Genomic DNA, 22064 nt, shown 5'->3' on the forward strand with positions numbered 1-22064 from the left:
TGTGGACCGAATTCAATGAACCACCATTGAAGGTAGGCACCTGCTTGATAACCCCATGAAATCATCTTGAAGGCTGCTTTGTCAGTGATGTTTTTTTTTTTTTTTTATGGTAATAGGCTAGTTGTTTGATAAGCCGTAGTGCAAAATCCCCCACCTTTAGGATTGAACACCTTTCCTGTTTTTACCTGTATTTGACTTTCAAGCAAAATGTTTCAGGGTGATGTTCTGTTTTTCTTTTGTCAAAATATATTGACACCAGATCAGCCAAAAGAGAAGTAGTCCCATTTCACTTCTCTAAATTAATGATATCGGTTCTTGTCCAGACATCAGATATAGGCTACTGATAATACTGATCATTTTAGTGTCAGGACGGAGGAAGCTCTGGGCTCTCAGTGTAGAGTTGCTTAGTAGAGTTACTGTGGTACATTTCATGAAGACTAGTTATCTAATTGGCCAGGCAGCCACCAAAGGATGATTTTGTCAGAGGTGGAAAAGTCCAGCTTCAGTAAAGTAAAAATCCAACCAATAAATTGATGTTATACCTGTCCACTTATGTGATCTCACTAATTTTCTGCACATCTTTAAGGGTCAATAAACTGATCCACCAATATCGTTGATTGGCTAAAAGGGTGTCTTACATTTGCATAAAGGGCAGACGTCCGGCCATGATTGGCAGAACTAAGGAAGGATGTGGTGTTAAAAGCAGATTCCCAAGGGAATCAATTTAAATTTTGTGCATCATCTCACCTATGGCCTGGTCTCTGGATCATTTGCTGCAGAGGATATCCATCCATTCACATCTCCTGCCTGGCTGTACTTAGTCTCTGCGAATTCAGAGTGTATACTGGAGGATTTGTGAATAAAGACCTTCAGTGGCTTCTTCTCATCTCAGACTGTTCTCCGCGGGTTGTTTATGATTCAGAGTACTAAACTGGAGGTAACGGGTTAGTGGATCTTCCACCACATTGCTAAAGAAATAGAGGGAAAGGACGTTCACCGTTGGATACGAAAAGGCTCGATAGAAAAGATCCGATAGGCTGGATTTCCACAAAGCTTATGCCAACTCCACTGCCATTTTTATGTATTGAATTTGCTACAAGGCTTCCGAATTCCAGGTAAGCAAATTCTATGAGTATCGAACAAAAACGAAGACTGATATTAGGTATTCAGTTCAGGAACCAGGGAAACCTGTTTTTTCTTGACTTGTCTTCAGAGGTGTTCATTTCAGGCTGCATCAAGACAGCCTAAATTCTCAGAGCATACAGAGTGATCTGACTTTCCTCAACATAGTTGAATCTTAATACTTCTGAATCTGAGTTCTTTTTTTCCTGGAAACCACATGGGCTCCTTGTGTGTCAAGCCTAGTTGTTTTCTTAGGATTGTTTTAGTGCCATCTAAAGGGAATTCAATGAAACTACAAAACCTTGCTTTGAAACAGGGCTGGCTCTGGGCAAGGGCCAGGGTGGGCTAAGCCACAATTGCCCAGGCATTTTGTCACCCAAACAAAGATTTATTGTTTTGACTACTTTTAATTAAATACTTTATTGGTTAACGTTATCTCTGTTGTCCCAGCTCCCTCTTTGTGTTGTGGCTCAGAGCCGGTCGTAACATATAAAATACTTTCAAGGGAAGATATCACTTTGCAAACCTTCCATATCTGTCTTTTTAATCTATCCCTTCATCAGCACACTGACTCTATTGATTAAGTGGACGGTGTCTGAGAGCAAAAGCTTTTCTCTGTCTACGAGACATGCCATAACCTGCAAACAGTAAACAGACAAACTATGCTGACCTGCCTGCTACATAGCCTAAATACTGTGAGATGCACTCAAGATGTCTCTGACATTGTCAATGCATGCCCAGATTGAGCAACATTACACGGCAACCACATCCGATTGGATGATTAACGGTTTAAAGAAACTGTGAAATGTATCAAGAAGTATGTGTGAGCAACCTAGCAGTTACTCATCTGCCATCATCACTTCACCAAAAGTAGGTTATTGGTTTTACCAAATATTTGGCAGCATTTTTGAACTACAAAATCCACACCTAAGTATTTTGATACAAAATATTATGCCATTTTCTTTTCAAAAAGAAATACAAATGATGAAAAACACTGTCTTGTATCAGAAATACTGCTCATCCCTTGCTGTTAGCTGGAGCAATTCAAGCTATAGTACCTACATATTATTTTGTGTTAAAGTAAACTTTGATTCAATTTGAGCGCTTTGCCATATTGCCCACCCAAATGTAGTAGGTTAGACCGAGCCCTGCAGTGGCAACATGTGCAGCAAGTCAGAGTGAAATCAGCAACAGTGCAACTGCCGCGCCATTGATGTTCCATACTATTGCCAAAAAGGCTCTGTCCCCATTACCACCTCACAGAGAGTAAATGAGCAGAGAGGGAGGCTGTGAAGTGAGAAACCCAGAGGCAAAGAGAACAGGCAGCCAGAATCACCAGCAAGTTGGATGAGAAGCTTGAACTCGTAGTTGACAGACAAGATGTCCGTACGTCTCGCCCAACTTGTCCTTGTGATTTCCACTGTAACTTGCCAACTGAGCCAATCTCCCAAAGACAAAAAAGGGAGGCTATGGAGAGGGAAGCAAGGTCAAAGAATGGAGGTAGCCAAGTTTGCCAGGCATGGCTAGGAGGACTGTGCTGTCTGAACGTGAACATCTTCCAGTTCCAGTTCACTAAGTTCGCTAACTACAACCATGGGAAACCTGGTGGCCAAATGAGAACAACACGCTAAGAGCATCTCACCGCCTGCGGGGACTGGCAGCTCTACAGTTGGCCTGAATGAGTCCTCCGAGTCTACAGTCAGTCCATGACATCCCTGAGTGCTCCTGCTATTTACTTAGCTGGCTAGCTCTGCTAAAATGGACACCATTTTGAAAGTAGAGCGAAATGGAGAGACATTTTTCAAAAGGCAAATGGACTGGTCTTGTTGTGCGGGACTGTGTTCAGACATATAGCCACAGCTATCATGACTAGAATAGCCTAACAGTGGAGTGACAGCTCTCATCAATCAGAAAGCCCTGTTTTGTGTTTTTCACACATCCATCACAAAATGCTTGTGGCTAAATGGATAGAGAATGCGCTTAATTTATGTTTACATTTGCTGTAGTACTGTCAATGGGTTTGATAAGACATCTTGCAAAAGGGGGACCTTGGCCAAAACCTAGTGGTATTCGGGGGGCCTTGCCATGAAAAAGTTTAGGAACACCTGGTCTAAACATAACAACTCTGTTAAAATCTATGGTTCATCATTCCAGAGACAGGATAGGTGTTCATTGATGTAAATAATATAAAATGTCAAGAAATTGGGGCAAAGTAAGAATTGTGAAACTGAGAGGGATGAAGTGGTGTGTAGGTAAAATCCTCTTTTTAGAAACCAAACACCTGGGGCCGGTTTCACTAAGGTAGTTTAGACTGGTCTATGGGTTAAGATAGGTCTTGCGTTTCTTTATAGACCAGTCTAATGCAAGTAAGCCAGTTTCACAAAAGTTAAGACTATCTAATTTTAGACTTAAAAAAATAGACACCTCACCCCCAGGCTAACATGGGTTACAAGTGCTATATCACAATTGTAACAACAGAAAAGGTGCTAAATTACGTTAGCTTATCCATTTGAAATAAGCAGGCTAGCAGGGCTTCAGTCCTACAGCGTCTGCTTTAATCTAGCCTGGCTAGATTAAGGCAAAATGTGTGTTCCTGCCTACGAATAACATGTAAACAACCTTAAACGTGTAACGCACACATTAAAAGAGCATGCGGACTGGTAAGTTGCATGGTGAAAGTAACTTAGCTTCCTAGCCAGCTAGCCAGCTAACGTTACGCTGCCTCGATAGGTAAAGTGGGATAGAACATGGGTAGTACAAGACGGGAGCAAAATATTTATCCGTTACGTTAGCCAGCAACGACAACCACACTGGCCACTATGCATGACACAAAAAAAGTCTTTATACGTGTTAAACTCCTCCAAAATGCACAGGTTCTCTGAGTGAGTAAAAGCTACGTGGTTAGTGTCCACTCGGTCGGCCATGTTTTTTGTTTTGAAAAGAGTCTTAAAATACCCATATTACCCACAATTCTTTGCATCTAGTCCTACTTAGGATAGTCGGTGTCTTAACTGCTTTGTACAACACTATTTTTTAGACGTCTATGCTAAGTCTGGCTATACCCTTAGTCTAAGTTATATTCACAGTCTATCTTAGTGAAACCGGCCCCTGGCATACAGCAAGGAGAAGTAGAGACCAACAGCAAAGAGCACATCAGAGACCTGTTTCCAGTTCCCAACATAAACAGCACCCACAAATCAGAGGATAAAGATGAATAGTAGATCACTGAAGTAGGGGACCATGGTTCAAAAAAGAAGACTGCAGTTTTGATGTCTCAACAGCTGCCGACTACTAATGACATTGACCAGTGGGCAAGAATGAAGGCAAAATATGCCCTCTACAGGGATTTATGGACACGCTCCCCAACTGGATCCCAATGGAAATCCTTTGCTTTTTAAACTCAGTGATGGGTTATAGTAGGGCTGGGCGATATATCGATATTTTAGATATATCGATATTTTTAAAAATGAGATATGGAATTAGACCATATCGTATATACCGATATAGTTCAAATTTGCGGTTTGATTGCTCCAGGCAAGCCGCTGGCCGGAGCTCTATGCGCTGCTCCCCGCACCCGCGCCCGCCCCTCCTCTTTCTGACACAGAGCGGGGTTGCACACAGCACCTAAGTTGTGTCCCTTAAGTATCAACCATAAGGCTTATGTGAGGAATTTATTTAAGGGTGTTGCACAAAATGTCTTAAATGGTATCCTTAGGTAAGGAAATTCGTTAAGTTATTTAGATTTTCATTTGCATTGAAAGGGATTTTCTGGCACGACAAATTCCAGTTCCCACGGAGATTGTTCGTTTGCTAATATGTGCATGCTTTTCTGAGGGTGAAATGCGGGGCTGACTGTCCAAAATAATATCAAGATGTGAGCACATATTGTCTATAAAATGGTATAGCGAATAACACGACAAATCTGACTATAAACTTTGACCAGTTTGACGGGTGACGCAGCCAAACACTGCGCACCTTAGAACAGTGACGTTAATTTCACGATGTTATACTGTACATCTAATGTACCTATCAGTAGCTAATGTTAGCGATAAATAACTCAACAGGTACGTTCAACATATGTAACTAACTAGCTTGCTAATAAGTTATGCAATTAGAAAGCAATCCACCAAACACAATAGCCTAAAGCTTAATGATCTATAATCTTACCGTGATAATTTTCGGTGACATTTATCCATTCATCAAGTAAATCCTGAGACATGAATTGAAGTATACTAGCTAGCTAGTTAGATATTATCCTCTGGCTGTCATCCAAAGAGCAAGACCATTTGTGCACCAAAAAAAATTTGTTACATGTTGCCTGGTGAACCAAACCAAAGCTCATAGGCTATCAGTTAGGACGACTTGAGCAAGCTATGTTACCACTAGGCCTAAATAAACGACATAACTTCTGATAGGCCTATTTGATTGAAGAGTAATATTAGCAGAAGATTTATTTATTTTCAATTGTTAAAAGTGGTTAATTAACTACATTTATCAGCATTGACTCAGATAATAATATGGGTTTTCCTTTAGGCTGCTGGACATTTGTGCAACGGTTTGAGGGATTTCTTAAGATAATAAGGAGAAAACTCAAATACATGAGGGAAAATGTTAAGGAGAATACTTAGAGGTGTTTGTGTAACTGATCTTATGTTAAGGGGGCCTTAAATCAAATTTTAAGGGTGCTTTGTTCTAGCAGCTACTTTGCGGGGAAAATATCGGGATATATATCGTATATCGATATTCAGCCTAAATATATCGGGATATGACTTTTGGTCCATATCGCCCAGCCCTAGGTTATAGGCTATTAGTTAAATGACAATGACACCACACTGTAAATATAGTGAACTGGTTAGTTATCAAAAATGCTCAACTTTGTGGCCTGAGGTTGGAAGCTGAGGCAAGAAGATGGAGAGGCATTGAAGAGCAAAGTTCAGAGAAAAATGGACGCTACCCTCCAGGCATTTCAAGAAAGGCGCCAGCCACAGAGAGTGCAGCAGCAAGCCTAGAGAAGAGAAGAGTTATGGACCTCACTGAGCGCAACAGGAGGGAACAACCCAAGCCATGAAGACTGCTGAAACCCAGGGAAGGCAGGGACTAGCTTTGGTAGCAGAGAATATAATGTAAAATACAATGTTGTAATTACCTCCGCCAAGGAGGTTATGTTTTCATCAGGGTTTGTTTGTTTGTCTGACTGTTTTTTGTTGTTGTTTGTTTGTTTGTCTGTCTGTCTGTCTGTTCATTTGCAAGATAACTCAAAAAGTTGTGGATGGATTTCAATGAAATGTTCAGAAAAGGTCTGAAATGACCCAAGGAAGAAAACAATATTGGGGAGTGATCCGTATCACCGTCTGGATCCAGGAGGTGGTCATGTTTTTGCTTGGCGGAGGTCTGCACTCTCTGAGTGCTTTTCTAGTCTCTTAAATGTTACCGACAGTTTTAGTAAGCCTACAGGGTAAGCAATACTGGATGATGTCACATTTGTCAATGTTTATATTAGCAGATGCTTTTGTCCAAAGCAGCTTGTAATTTAACCAAAGATCAAACAAAACATACCAGGAAAGCTCACTAGTAGCTCCCACTTCCCCTCAGTACTCCCTAAGAACAGTCATGTTTTATTATTGTTTGAGGGATAGATGGCCCACATTTTGTTGGTTTCCAGTTCAAGGAGCCAGGGTTGGGTAAGAATACCATTATTACAGTGTTCTCAGAGAATGGAGAGCAAGCGTGACTAAGTCCCGTCCTCCATTCAAATGAATGGCCGAGGCTAGTAAATCCGACCAATTCATAGTCAACGCCATATTGAACACTGGAGCTTAGATCCAGCATCAGTCGGCTCTGACCATCAGGGGGTCAGGATTTGACTGATTAGCTTCGCCGATTAGCAAGGTGTACCTTACGTAACCTGGCACTAAAACGGCACCGGAAACAAGCCCCTTGAAACGCATGTTGAAGCCTGAAAAAATAATTCACTTTTGGCCATTTTCACTAGCCTAGCATTCCCATTGAAATTAATGGGGGCGGGACTTAGTTTCTCCAGTTATAATACCTCCATGCGGACCATGCGAGTTCCAAAGCTGGAAATGATGCATGGACCAACCTTGATTTTTATTGGACATTCTGTAAAAAGAGAGTCATCCTCCAGTTCAGAGGGTGGCGATAATGCACATTATCCGAGTCGAGTCTTGTACTGAGTAACGATTGGCTGTAGCCGGCGGATAGGTATCCATGCGGCGCTATACTTGAAAATGGCGTATGCTAACATGCCGAATCTTATCTACACGGTCTTGATAGGGGGTCAAGATTTGACCAGAGAATGTCTAATAAGGGGAGAACGACCACTCGCTGAATACTTCCGCATGGTACTGCAACTAGAGGGCGATCGCGAGCAAGTGGAGAATGAATGGAGGCGAATGGAGTTTCTCCTAAAATCCACTTTTTTCTGGATATATTTTTTTTGTGTAGAAATCGGAATATTGCATGTGAAAGCGGGGTCAAGGAAAATACACACGGCTGAGTATTAGATTTTTTAAGTCCCTTAATTGCTCTAAAAAGCCTTTCAAACGTGTCAATGACGTCATTCATTAGCAGGGTGCTAGTGTGTTATGGGCACCAACGACCAAGCCTGTGAGAAACCAAAGGGCCATAAGTAATTGTTCGTTCAACTTTCGACTTATAACCCATATTGAGGTTGCAGAAACTAAAATCCAATCTTCGATTTTTTAATGACAATCAGGTGAAACAGACCAATTTAGCCGTCTAGCCCCATAGACCCCCATTGTTTGATCACTTGCTCGTGATCGCTCCTAGTGGAACTGCAACAGGAACTGCAGGTACATTGCAGGTACAATGGAGTTAATAGCGAGTGGACCGGCTCTCCATAAATGGGCTCTGATTTGACTGAATAGCTTTGCCAATTAGCGAGGCACTTCCTCGTCGACATTTTCCAGAAATACATCATGTCCGGTGCCATTTCTCCTCATGCTGATTGGTGGCTGTTCCACTCTCAGTCATTTGAAATATGCCCATTGATCACGTCTCTTGTGCATTAGAAGTCAAGCGCAGACTCCCCAGACTATAATGCTCAATATTAAAAGATTGAGCTTAGAATGGTGATAGCTAAATCATGAAGAGATATTTTCTGAATGTTACAGAACGTATTATGTGTTAAAGATCACTTAGCATTGCTTATCCTACTTTTAACTCATATGCTATGGTGGATCATATTTTCAATTCACTCTTCAGGCTGTAGATTGAAGACTGGTGAGAAGACTGGTGAGACCTATGACCAGACGTACATGATCCTGGAAGGCCTGCTAGTTATCCAGGACAATATGGGAAAACGTAAGTCATCTAAGTCATTGTATAGTAATATATGGACTACACAATGTGTCACACAACAATAATTCCATTCCCGCACAAATGTTGTGGTGTATTTCATAGCCACTGACTCCACTCCACTGCAGGCTATTTGTAAACAAATGTTCTGAAATGGCCTGTGTAACTACAGTATCTTGCTTGGTGCAATACTCCCACCTGGTGTCTGATTGACATTCTGTGCAAACCCAAAGAAGAATGTTCCTTGAACATTTTTTCCTTCCCCCATGCTTGGTGTGTGAAGTACACACTTTAGTTATAAACAGATTTGAATGGCGTGTGACTTTTTGTAGGCCTATATTTTGTTGTGATTGAATATATCAAGTATTATAAATTTGATCTTTTTTTCCAAAATAGTTTGAATAGCATCTCTGAAGTAGCTTTAGTTGACCAACCTAAGTTTATCCCTAACTTTAAATCTAAGGTGTAACTCTAATCCAACCTCCACTGTGAAGTAATAGGTAACTCTCAGAGTATAGTGTCCCCAACACGGGTGGAATTCCCCTCATTTCGCAGTATTGACTCATAGACTCTCATGTAATGAACCATCTCTCTTACTAGGAACAGTTTATGTTTTGCCCATGAAACAGGTAAACCCAAGTAGTCAACACACGTATTACAGAATGTTTGATTATGTACTAATCTTATGATGAAATTAAGATATTTTAATTACATAATAATAATCCCTGTTGGAGTCACTTACTGTATGGTAGCTCCCATAGTGGCCAATTCTGATGGGTCTTTTTTTATTTGTTGAACACTGTTCTGCAGGGAACCTGTTATTATAGTAAGTTGTGAGAGCTTCTGAATATATTCATTGTCTGCGAATACTTGATATCCATACAGTAGATGCTTGTTTGCATTCCTTGTGATAATAGATAACGGCTTGATTGTTGAGGTGAACTTGAACATACAGTGTGTACTATATGTGGTGTTCATTACGAGCAGATATTAACCCACAGTATATACCTTATGTGTATGATAGAGATGTACAGATCCCATGTGGGTTTAGCCATAATGATTTTCAGTGTCTGTTTTATGCTCCCTGTGGGGTAGTTATGAGGATAATAATGTTCTAATAATACTCTTGGCCTCTCCAAGCTCCATATCATCATGACTGCATTAGCACCTATGTGCATTGTTACCTGAACACCATCCATTATCTTTTGGTTGTATTCATGTTGTTGGTTGGATAGTGAAGAAATAGGATGTGTCCAGGCAGAGCTGGTCTCAGTTTCAGGTATTCGGTATCAGTTATCTGGACTGTAGTAATCACAGTGAAATCTTGAAATCTATCAAAAACATCGACATCTATCAGATTTTGTCTAGAAGTCAAAGTTGATAATGTTTGTGGAAGTGTTTGCTAACTTGGCTGATGAGTTAGTTCTGTCATTCTTGGAAGAAACACTTTGTGCTTTGTCCTTACTTGCAAGTCCTTACTTCCTGAAAGCATGTTCTTGGGTGGATCTTGTTTCCATTGAACCGCATGTCTCAAGGCTGAAGTAAATCCAAGGTTTCTGCTGCCTTGATTTATTACTTTTTCCTTAGCTGGCACCTCGACACATTTCTTTGGAAGCACACAGGAGCTGGAGGTGCTCTTTGAAAGCATTTATAACATCAGTGATAAAAAAATGAAATATTGTTCTGACTGCTTCAGTGGTATTGTAATTCTGGTCTGCCAGTGTTCATAATTAACAGTGAGGCCAATGGGAGTTGGTCTATTGGATTATGTATGCTTGTATGAGGCAATACATAATCAGTTTATGGTTCTAATGAGAAATTTATGGCTAGTGTTAGTCACATAATATGCGACTTTAATGAACTGCTTTGTGGGAATTGGGTTATATATTCCTGAGAGGGTGTAAGGTGGTCTTTCATCACTAGCCATCGACTTCTAAACAGTGCAGACACCACTTACATTGTCTTACTCAATGTGCTAGATCACATAGAGAAAGATAGATCACATCATGCCTCCAGAGTGTAGCACTTTAGCTGCCTGGCTGCAGCAACTCAAACTAGGTTATTTTGTATCGACAGTACTCAGTGACCTCGAGAAATGTCTATGTGGAAAAAAATCGCTGGAGTTTTCCTTTAATCTGCATGGGTATTCTGAAGCGTTGTATACACGATATTCATTTACTCTGGGCTGCTCCTCGTGGGAGACGGATCAATAAAGCACAATCTGTCAGTGATGTGGCACAGTGAGCTGCCAACTGGAAAGAGAGCAGGGGAAAAGGGACCGGTGAATGAGGGAGGAGGTGATGACATGAGATAGGCCCTATCACTGTTAGAAAGTGGCAGCGTTTGAACAGATGTAATCTATGAACTGTATCTTAACACATCACAAGAGATTTTTTAACAAAATGCATGAGATGCTTTGTATTAACGAGAAAAATAAAATAAATGAATTTGTGAAAATAGCCCAAATTTAGAGGAAAGCCTCAGGTACTGGACTAAAAGAAAACATAAACAATTGAATGCACTTATAATTTCCTGTGTATTAGCTACATTTTGTATAAGCTACAGGACCTTGCTTTATGAAGTTAAAAGAAACAAAATCATATTAATATCATATTAACTGTCCCCGTGTACTAACCTCATAGTTGAAGAAATCTTGCAAAATTAATGTATAAGCTGTGAGTACACGTAGTTTAATAGTGCATTAAGGTACACTAACACATCTGTTCCGTTTTTCACAACAGGCCTGATATACCATGATATTTAACTGACTTCAGACTAATTTACTTTCGTATTCAGGAACCTAAAGCTTTGTCCAGGTTTGCTCGCCTGCCATTAGTCAAGTCTCCCCACCAGAGGGCGATCTCTGCTAAAGACTGCAGCTGGTTTGTCTGCACCGTGTGCTGACGTTTGACAGCTGATCACTGGAGATTTGGGCTGTCAATACGGTCAGACAGCTGGCTTGCCTGTTTGTGTTCACGTGACAATAGGCCAGGATTGATTGCACCAAAGTAGCTCAATACTGTCAGCTGCTCACCCGACACATACAGTACAGTAGGAGACCTCACTTTTGCCAGCACCGAGTTTGACCTTGATGCAAACCCTGCAAATTCCCATGTGAATGGCTCACTGCACACTGTGGTCTTTACTCAACAGTGTTGGGTCTTCAGCATCCCTACATATTGTGAGACTGCGAGTGCACAGTCGCATGATGTGGGATGAAAATAGAACAAAATGAGCATGTTCATCAAATGTTTTTTTTATTGTTGTTTTTGTTATTCAATTTGAATATATTCTACAACTGATACAGGAATTATAGATAACACGCTCATTGTCCCCAGTGAGCTGAATACAGAGAGCATTGTGAAATTTGCTTTCAACGTGACACAAAATGCCACTTGAAATATAACGCTTTCTGTGTGGCAGTGTGCAGTCGCTGTCAGCATAATCTGTGCACACTCGCCCTCCCTCCATCCATCCACCCCTCTCTCTCCCTCACTCTCTCTCTCTCTCTCTCTCTCTCTCTCTCTCTCTCTCTCTTCCTCTCCCTGCACGTGCGACTGTCACTGCTGCCAGGATGAGTATTCAAATCCGAGCCTTCGGCAGTCAGAGGCTTTGCATATGCAAGGATAGTCTGTTTGATGTCTACAACGCTCAACACTCGCAATTGCGATTCTCGGTTTGTTGTTTGCACTGGTAGAATGAAACGAGATTAGAAGGGTTTTAACAAAAAAAAGAGCATCACCACAACACAAAGACACTCTTCCCAGACGCAGGCTTCCTTTGCTTTCATCTGTCTGCATTGAGCGTATAGAGACGTGTCGTTGCTCATATATGTTTTCGGAGCACGTTTCTTTCTTCTCTGTCAAGTGGTGCTTTATGAAGCATGCTCCACACACGGTATAGCCTACAATCCTTGGGAGGCACTCTCAGGAGTTACAGCAGACATATTACGGCTTTTACAGAAACACACCATACTTAGCACACAAACGCTGCCATTTTCGAGAGGTGAGAGCAGCTCGTTTCATGCCTATTGAGGACTGAATGAGAGTGGGAACATGTTGGTGATTAGGGTCCCTGGAGGTGCCTGGGCGGGTGGTGGTGGGGTGATGGGAGAGCTATATGACGGTGGGAAGCCGCATTATGAAAATGGCCGATTTGCCTCTGCTGCCGGGCTGACATCAGGGCGATGACCTGCTTTCCCCATTGTCAGCGCACTGATGAGTATCCAAGGCCTTTGTGGCAAGTTAAGTCATCCGCAAGATTGAATTCTCTCTCTCAGCCTCCCCGACTGGTTTGAACCGGTCATGAGGAGCAGCGCGCCCTCGTGCGTAGTGTGACTGTGAGAGTGCCTTTGTGTGTGTGTGTGTGTGTGTGTGTGTGTGTGTGCCGGGGGGCTTTCAGTCCGTACTGTGCTTCTGCCAAACGGGCAAATTAAATGCAATTATACCTACCTTAGCTAATTACTATTTTCAGCCAGAGTGAGCTGTCACACTGAGCTTTGCGCTGTGATTATCTCATAATTTTGTGGCAGCAGACTTGGTCTGTATCTTTTGTTTGAAGTCCGTTTTATTAGAGGGTTCACAACATCAGCTATCTTCATCAGTCTGTAATTTTTGATGGTACACGAATAAAGCAAATGACGCAGCCTAGTCTCTGTTACAATTAAATGTGCTTCAACATGTCTGACAGACTCCAAAGCGGTTTGTTGCGCTATGTGTTCTAACTTTGATCGGACAGGCTAGCTACTCTGCTTTTTCAGGCACTGCTGGAGCCTTTCTAGCTAAGCTGTGAGTCAACGGGGCTGGCACTGACCCAGCTATGACCATTCTCTCACCTCCTGCCCGACAGAGTGTGACAGCACGGGGCTGCTGAGTGACATGGCATGCTTCAACGTCCCCATCACCCGCACGCACACACACTCACACACTCGGCACGCACACTCACACACACACACACACACACACACACACATACAGTACACACACATACGCACCATCACCACCCTCCCAGTCCATTCTTTCGAGAAGTTCTCTGTCGTTAAGTAACAGAGGCGAGCGGTAGCGTGGCAGACACACACCGAGGCGCGAGTTGACGCCTGGGCCTGAGGGAGAGGGGGGGCTAGGAGAGGGGAAAGGTGGGGTGTAGGGGGGGGGGGTGTAGGGAGTCCCATCCTTCCTTGACCTTGTTCTCCTGCCAGGTTGAACAATAGCGCTGCCTGCTCCAGAGCCGATCCCTGAGCTGGAGGCTCTCCAACAGCCACGGCACTCCTGTCAAGGCCAGGCCACACCGCGACAGCCCAGGGATAGAGAACTAGGGGGGATGGGGAGGGGGTACTGGCAGCCTAGCACTACTGCTCAATACGTAATTACAGACAACTCACATAGGATCCTCACTGTATGGATTTACAACCAGCCTGCACTGGTTTGCTGGTGCCTGTTTGTTGACCTGTCACAGACAACCAGAGAGAGGAGGGTTCTTTGGGTGCGTCTGGAGGGTGAGATAATTGCACAATCGGTGAGCATCTCGCATGCGAGTGTGATGATCGTCTCACCTCGCAAGCCGGTGTCAGAATCTCACCCGAGCTCCTGGCGCCCTGATTGGCTGACGTCACACCGAGTCACGAGCTGCTCATCCTACTGACTAATACCTTGTTTGTGAGAGTTGCTCTATCGTGACACAACAACCTTAGAGAGGGCTGATGACACACCAGGACTTTCCTCAACCTTTTCCCTTCTCCCACTCTCCTGCTTGTTTTGCTCACCAAGTTGTTTATTGGGAGATGTTGCATGCCATTGACTGTTTTGTTATTAGAATGGAGAGAATTAGCCGTAAACACAACGGACACGCAACACCGTGACGACACGTGTCACTAACCTGAGAGTAGGAGGGCATACATATATTTACACGTGGACGATGAGTCCTTTGACGGAAGCAAACACAGCAAAGGTTGCAACGAGGAGCAAAAGCGTCATCAGTTTATCAGTGCCCATGTTGTTCCGAGTGTGACAGCATTGCCTTTTCCATTGCCTTACTGGTTTATTTTTACACTTTAACATGAAAAACTATTGTAGTATGTCATCCTTCAAGTTAAATGAGCCAATGAGTGAATGAGCCAAAACCACAGCCTCACAAAATGTAGTTCAATATTCTTTTTTTTGGTCAAAAAAATATGACTTAGAGTGACCTCTCTGCACATGCAAAAGCTGTTCAGCAGTGTTCTCTCTCTCTCTCTCTCTCTCTCTCTCTCGCTACACGTGTTCTGCTTTTTTCCTGACCATAAAGGAGGGCAGCCCAAGTGAGACATTACAGTGTACGTAAAAACGATGGAGGTTAGAGCGGGCGCACACAGTGGTGTTCTGGAATGTGACTCCGGGGCCACCCAGGCCGTGTGCACCATGACAGGGCTGTTCTCTCCGAGCGGTGAGGGCCCGAGGCTGTGCGGGGGGCCACCCAGTCCCTGCGCTCTGGCTCCGAGCTCTGATTAGAGAGCGCTGTGATGTGGAGACAGACGCGACGCAGCAGCAACGCTTTCCCTCCTCCCTCGCTCCCTCCCTCCCTCCCTCCCCCCACCGAGGCTGATTTAGCGAGCGCCACGGCTGGGCCCCAGAGGCTGTGATCACGGCACGAGCCGCGGCCGGTTTGAGCCGGTTTGCTCTGCGAGCATGTAACACTGCCTGCCCGGCTGCCTGGGCGCCCCGTGTGGGAACTGCACTGATGAGTCATTTAATCTGCATGCTCAGGCCGCTCCTCTCTCTCTCTCTCTCTCTCTCTCTCTCTCTCTCTCTCTCTCTCTCTCTCTCTGTCTCTCTCTCAGCCCCCTCCCCACCCCCAACACCACACCATCACCACTACCCCCTCAGGGTGAATCAGGGGAAACACGAGCTCTCGCTTCCCTGTGCGTGCCAAGAGGCTGCTTCGGAGGGCAAACGTACTATTGTCGAGCAAGCACCCAGACCACCACAATAGCCATCTGCTGGGTTATGCAAAGTCTGCTTTGGATAAATGGGGATTATGTTTTTTTTTTATTGTATTTTTGTGATTGTCCAAAGATTTCCCACAGTAATAGCCAACGACCTATTCGTGTAATACCCACTTAATTATACAAATGACTATTCTCTTTCAATCCAGGTGTGATTAAAGTAAATGTCAATATGTTATGGCATTGTGACACACAATGTGCACTATGTCTAACCTGATTATATTTGTGTTCTGTCAAAATAAATCCAGTGTTTAAACAAAAGTCAGAGAGGAATCACATGCAATAAAACACGCAAAACATGAAGCAGTGTTTTTCATCCCAATTTCAACCCTTTTTACCCTCTCTGGCTGTGTCTCCAGTACCCTCCACTGTTTCTTGTTCCATGTTTTTTTGTTCTGTTGTTACTGTAGTTGATGATGAATACTTGGAGACAGACAGTCATTGTGGAGGCACGAATGGTATTTCAGTTGTGTTCCAAGAGGAACTGTCTGGCAGTTTGGCTGGTGGCATGGGTGGCAGTTGTTATGGAGGGAAATCCAGGACTGTCTGTGTCCCAGCTCCAACTCTGAATGACACCATAATACTGTAAGGGTGGGGTGGGGGTCTCTCTAGTTCCAGATGCCTTTACCGCTGTTGCACAACACGCCAAACAGCATGTCCAGTAACAGACTCATTATAAATACACTTACTGCAAGCTCCACAGATTCCGGTAAGAGACGCATTTGGGGAATCCAGAACAGGTGCTGTACATAGAGGTGGGGTTCAGGCTCTAATAAAACGCATTACTAGGCTTTGGCTTCTCATGGCTCCATCAGTGGGGATGCATTTTAATTGGCTCGTAAATTCACCTGTTGTGTTGCAGTGCTGTTGTTTTCTGGAAGGCAATCCCCCCCTTTGCTTCCCACACTCGAGTGCTCTTAAATTGACCCCTATTAAGATCATTATTAAAGAAGGAGTGTACACTCCAGTCCAGCCGATATTGATAAACTCCTGAGGTGTCACCTCCTGCTCTATCTCAGCCTGTTAGTTACACATTTACAACTGATTTACAGTTCCACATTCCTGAACGCTGGGTTGTACATTGTGACCTCCCTGATGTCAACATCATCTATACTTAACCTAGTTCATCCCAAATGCCACCTTTAAAGTTAGGACTTGTACTATTTGAAAAGGTCAAAGAGCTATGTTTTGCTTTTACATCATAAGCAACAGTATTTGCATACTGAAAGCACTAGCTGTACACCAGAAACACGGTTTATGTAACTTTTTGCTGTAAATTCAATCAGGTTATTCACGTTGGAGACACTGAAAAAATCTCCTTTGTAACACTAAACGAGTTATTCTGAACCATTTTATTTTTGCGACTCTTTCCAATGGAAGAAAAACAAAACTAATGCAATGTGCCTGTTTATTAGGACACATTAATATTATCGTTAGTACAGCATCCGTCTCTCCCATTAGAAATCTTCTGCAGCTTTTTGACCTCGTAATCAATCCCCTCCATTTGCTGTTATCGCCTGTGAACTCACAGCGCGCAGACAGGCCCTTTATGTAACTGTTCTTGACTTATCTATGATAACCCAGTCCCAGAGATAATGTGGGGAGTTGGCCAATATGAAATTAATATTTCATTGACAGCTTCAACAAGAAGACCCAATTTAGCGTTTAGCTCACAACAGGCCTGCTGCAAGTTCAGCAGATGAGGTCAGATACCCAGGGGACCAGCAAAAATGTGCTCACTTCCTAGAACTGCGAGCCTCAAAGCAGAGGACAGAGGTGGCACAGAGAGAAGCAGTGCATTATGGTCACAGAGCATGTTGACAACAGGGTCAGGACGAGGACAGAGGGACAACAAGAGCAGAAAATATTCAATTTTGTTTTATTCAGAGACATCGCGACTCTTGCTTGTTCTGCTGTGACATGCCGCTAAGTAATCGATGGTGATTATGGGAAAGTCACACATGTCTGCACATTGTCACCTTCTTATCTTATTCCATTTTCCATCTGAGAGATAAGATTTCAGGTTTGCTTTGCAGTCGTCCAGTGCAATAGTATAACAGCTTTCTGTGGCCCTAATGCAAGACATGAGTGGCTTAATCCTGATAGGCATCATTTAAAGTATTTGAAACATGCTCAGTATTGCTTCACACACAAAAAAAAATTAAACAACTCCAACTCCAGCACACCATAAAACAACTTGGCACTGTTTGCAGGCTGGATACTGGAATCCTTTATCTTACGGACATATTTCATGATGTGCTGAGAGGCAACTGACATCTTTGGGTTGAGGGCTTTTCATTGTCTGGCTCCAGAGGTCTGCGCTGAGAGAGTATTGTCTCCGCTGGCTGGACTGTTGGGAGTCACCTCTGACCCCAGACTAAATTTAGTGCCGCCATTGTTATGATTAATAAAGGACACTTGGCTTGTGTTACTGGGCAGGGTTTGGCTAAGCAACTCGAGCAAGCACTTCCTTTTCCCCCTCCCACAAGATCTTATTGTCCCCTCCGTGTCTGAGTTTGAACTCTTGAGTACTTTAAGGTCATAAATATGCTTTCTTCTCCCCCTGACAGCGTTTCCGCACCTTGCCCCGATCTTCCCTGGCTCCAGTCTTAACTGCCATGCCAGTCTAGGACAGGATCGTATCCGGTGGCGAGACAGTGTGGGCAGACTGACGGGAGAAAAGGGGGAAAAAAAGGTAACTGTGTCAATCATCGATGGCAAACAACTTGCATTCCACACATCTGTTTGCCTGGCACATCTTTCATCATAAATGTTACCCTGGAGATCTAATAAGAACACGTCAAACATTTTTTCCTTGCCTCTCGTGTGTGAAAAAAAACACAATTATTGCACTGGTTCTGGACAATAAAGACTGGAGTTTTGGAAACAACAAAGTCAGTTAAAAGCAGACTACTTGACTTGAGATCTATGTGTTTGTAACTTGAGTGGGTGTTATTCTCAGTAAACATGTGGGCGATGACTAAAAATAGAGCAACTTACTGGCGATTCCCATCATGTACTTGGCGCTAGAGTAATTTTGCCAAGTAAGAAATACTTGTTTGTGTGTGACTAATGAAGGGGCACGCTAGCTTTACAGATGGAGTCTATTGATAACAGACACTGGAGTCACTGCGAGGTAAGGGCTCAATGTATCAATGTAAACAAAAACAAACAGTCTTGGCAATTCTTCCAGTGCTGGATATTTTTAATGCAGTCGCCTACTGTACATCACTTCATGCGGTATGATTGATGATGTGAAGCAATTGCTTCAAGCAAAATATAGGCCTATGTTACTCTGAACAGTATTAAGCCAAAAGATATCAAATAAAAAATAATTTGGAGAATGTCTACGTGAAGCATAGGCTATACTATACATAGGCTATAAAATGGGACTGACAATAGGCTATTGTTTCTTTAAATTATGTTCAATTGAATTTGAATATATGGATGTCACACTTGGGTTGCATTCATATGTGTATTTTGAAAAACTGTGGATTAAATAGCCTATTTCAGTAGCAGGTAGGCTACTGGCATCTCAAAATAGGGAATATTTTTTTCTTTGAGCAGTCATGTTTCTCAGTGCATATAGCATTTTAGCCTATGGCCAATGTGCTATTTCCACATTAAACCTTCATTTTCACCATTTTAGATTATCTAGACGTTTCAGATTTCTCTGTAGGCAATTGGCAAGCACGAGACGGGGTCTCTTGCTTGCAGCTTACAGCTGTGCTGGAGTAGCACATTGTACGTTAGCTTTGATGGTTCACTGTGGGCGTGTAGTATGACTGGTGACGTCAGCCGGGAAGCCTATGGCAACCCTTTAAATAGCTCCAGCAGGGGACTATGCTCTTCACTCAAACAGAGAGCACACAAGCAGCCGGCGACCCAACTCAGCTGAGAGAGTTGGCGATTAAGCCTCTGCCGCGAACAGACAAGAAACGCGAAAACAACACAAAGACAAGGATGTCTTCTTACGTGACTTCGGACTGTCACCGCGTCTGCCCGTCCTCTCACGGGAACCGGTTTGACACAGCGCACCGCAAAAAGGCCGTGGGTAACATCTTCGAGAACGTCAACCAGGACGCTCTGATGAGGCTGTTCCAGAAAACGGGAGACATGAAGGCGGAGGAGCGGGTGAGGAGCATCTTCTCCTACGCACAGGACCCCGAGGAGACGGCCAAAGCCTTGATGGCCCTGAAACAGCGCAAGAAGGACAAGTTCCTGCGGATCGCAGGGATGGTTCGGAACCTGCTGAAACTCCGCTGACTGTTCTATATCGACTCGTGACGAGTTGTTTTGACCCAGCATACACGTTTGTCAGCACGCTGACACCTGGCTAAGAGGATGTTCAAGACCAGATGGCAAACGACGGGGAGATGAGCTAAGGGCTCCTGGCTAAAATGCTCAAAGAAACTTGCCTGGACTACGGAGATGTCATCCACTGATGCAGCTCGCCCTGAGGGATGCGCGGTGACCTGCTTCATGATGCACGGAGGGATGCAGCACAGTGATGGAGCTGCGCGCTAGAAAATTCTTGGGGCCTTTTCCCAAGCACAAGTCAAAGAGACTCTTGCAACGGCGTCTCAGTGATGAACACTGCATTTTAAAAATGCGTTTTTTTTACCTGCACCTTGAAGGTGTTCTTAATGGTTCATAAAAGTATTGACTGTGTGATGAGAGACTGGTGCCGAAGATATTGCCTGAAAATGTTGCCTGTATTGTTTGCAAACAAATGCCTTGTCTCTGTACCAGTTTTACTTTGTGATACCTGCTATCTCTTTATTAGTGGCCACTAATTTATTTGTCAAAATGTTATGAAAACACCAGCTCATGACTTTTCTAAAAGTTATTTTTCAATTTCTATAATAAATTATGAACTCAAGAAATACATTTCTCCACTCTGTTATTTCACACCTTCACCACATAAGACACTGCACAACTATGGTTATTCAGGCCTATATTAAGTTCATTTGAAATATACACCTATGGATAATTATATTCCGTAATTTGTGCAGGATTAAGATTAGCAAAGGTTATTAGATTTTTTTAAAAAACAAAAATAACAAAAACATTAACTATGGGTCAATAATTATGTAGACCATCTGTTATTTTACCTAAGGGTTTATCAACAGTCGCTGGTATTATAGTGCAGCTCAATGTTTACATTCCATCGAAAGTGATACAGGCACCTAAATTTCAAATCCATGAGTCAGCTGTATTTTTGTGTAAACAGAACAGAATATTGAAATTCCGACCTGCAACCTGATAGACTGGGTGTATGTTGATAAACACAGCAGTTGACCTACTGATAGGGGCCAAATCAAAATAATACAGTTTGCTGAAGGAGGATTATTGTAACTCAGTGCAAAACAAGATATTTACTTTCATCTGATACCTCACAGAGCCCTGTAGACGACTGTGATAATCTTTGATCATTTAATCAAGATTAATACAAGAACAAAGCACAGATTAATAATTAATAGGAAATGGAAATACTTGGGGGCATGTAATCTAGAACTATTTCTCTAAAGAGCTCCTGGATGAGATTAATGTGCCTGGCTTTGTTTTCATCCCCGTCCGTTGCTGAAATAAGGGCATTTCAAGGGGGATATTATGTTACCCGCCACTTGATGTGGTTAGCCTTCACTGAGTTTCCCCCTGCTGGCGCGGCTTACGAGACCGGCGCAAACCAGTTTGGTGGAGGAAGCTCGCTAGCAGCCGGGCCCCGGTGTGTTTGTGTAAGGTGCACTCTATCACCCTGCCCACACAGATAAGAGCTGGTTTAAGTGGTATTAAGCAGGGCTTTCCCGGCTTGTCATCCTGTTGGGGAGGGCGATTAGCATTTTGCTCTATGACAGCAATCACTCGAGCACAATGAAATGTCAATATCACCAGGGGTGTTGGTGCTGATGATAGGCAGCGGCGTTACAACCGTGAGTAAAGGTGTTTCATCATGCAGTTCACATTGTGTTTTTTTTTCTCCTCCACATGGGCGGGATTAGCTAGCGAGGCTAAGATCAGTGGATGTCAGTTAATCCCATTCGCTTTGATAGTAGCTGTGCCGGCTGGAACCGGTTGCAGAAGCCCGCTGATGCGTCATCCGACATCTGACTACCTGGATCCTGCATGTGAGACAGCAGCACAATCACCAAAGGGACCTGCCCCATAGCCCGTGGGCGGGGGTTTCGCTCAGGTAAATGTTCACCTGAGGCTGGGGAAAGTCATCCAGCAGGCGCCACATTCTCCCGAGCAAAACACACCTTGTCCTTTGGCACACATCCATGTTTACTCACAGATAGACCTATTGTACAATACACACAACGTATTATCACACACACAAACACACACAAAACCTGGTGAGGGTTTTTTCAGAAGACAGCGAAGACACAAAACAATAGTGTGAAGCTCACAGTTGATGGACTCTATCCAGATAAACATTGCACTCGAACTCTCAAACAGAAAATATAACTCAAATCTACAACTCCATCTGATCTCTACAATTATTATTCTTTGTATTAAATAGCCTTCCCCTTTTAGTGTTTTGCCACATGCTTCAGTGACTTATATTTAAACAGCAGTCCCCTTTTGTTTGGTCTTAGTTTTATCTTGCCAGCCACAGCATGTA

At 43.3% G+C, this 22064-nt stretch overlaps 1 protein-coding gene across 1 annotated transcript; it reads left to right on the forward strand.

Annotated features, from left to right (window-relative positions):
• The first annotated feature begins 19305 nt into the window (after window positions 1-19305).
• Window positions 19306-20319, forward strand: tcima (transcriptional and immune response regulator a). The gene has a single exon (XM_062544035.1). It carries the CDS (start codon window positions 19403-19405, stop codon window positions 19703-19705), a length of 303 nt encoding a protein of 100 aa, XP_062400019.1. The 5' UTR covers window positions 19306-19402; the 3' UTR covers window positions 19706-20319.
• Window positions 20320-22064: the final 1745 nt, after the last annotated feature.

This window comes from Sardina pilchardus, chromosome 8 (genome assembly GCF_963854185.1).
Source record: "Sardina pilchardus chromosome 8, fSarPil1.1, whole genome shotgun sequence".
NCBI classification, from domain to species: Eukaryota; Metazoa; Chordata; class Actinopteri; order Clupeiformes; family Clupeidae; genus Sardina; species Sardina pilchardus.

What these genes read in the sequence shown, in the direction of transcription:
- tcima (XM_062544035.1), top strand. Translation starts at nt 19,403, where the DNA reads ATGTCTTCTTACGTGACTTCGGACTGTCACCGCGTCTGCCCGTCCTCT.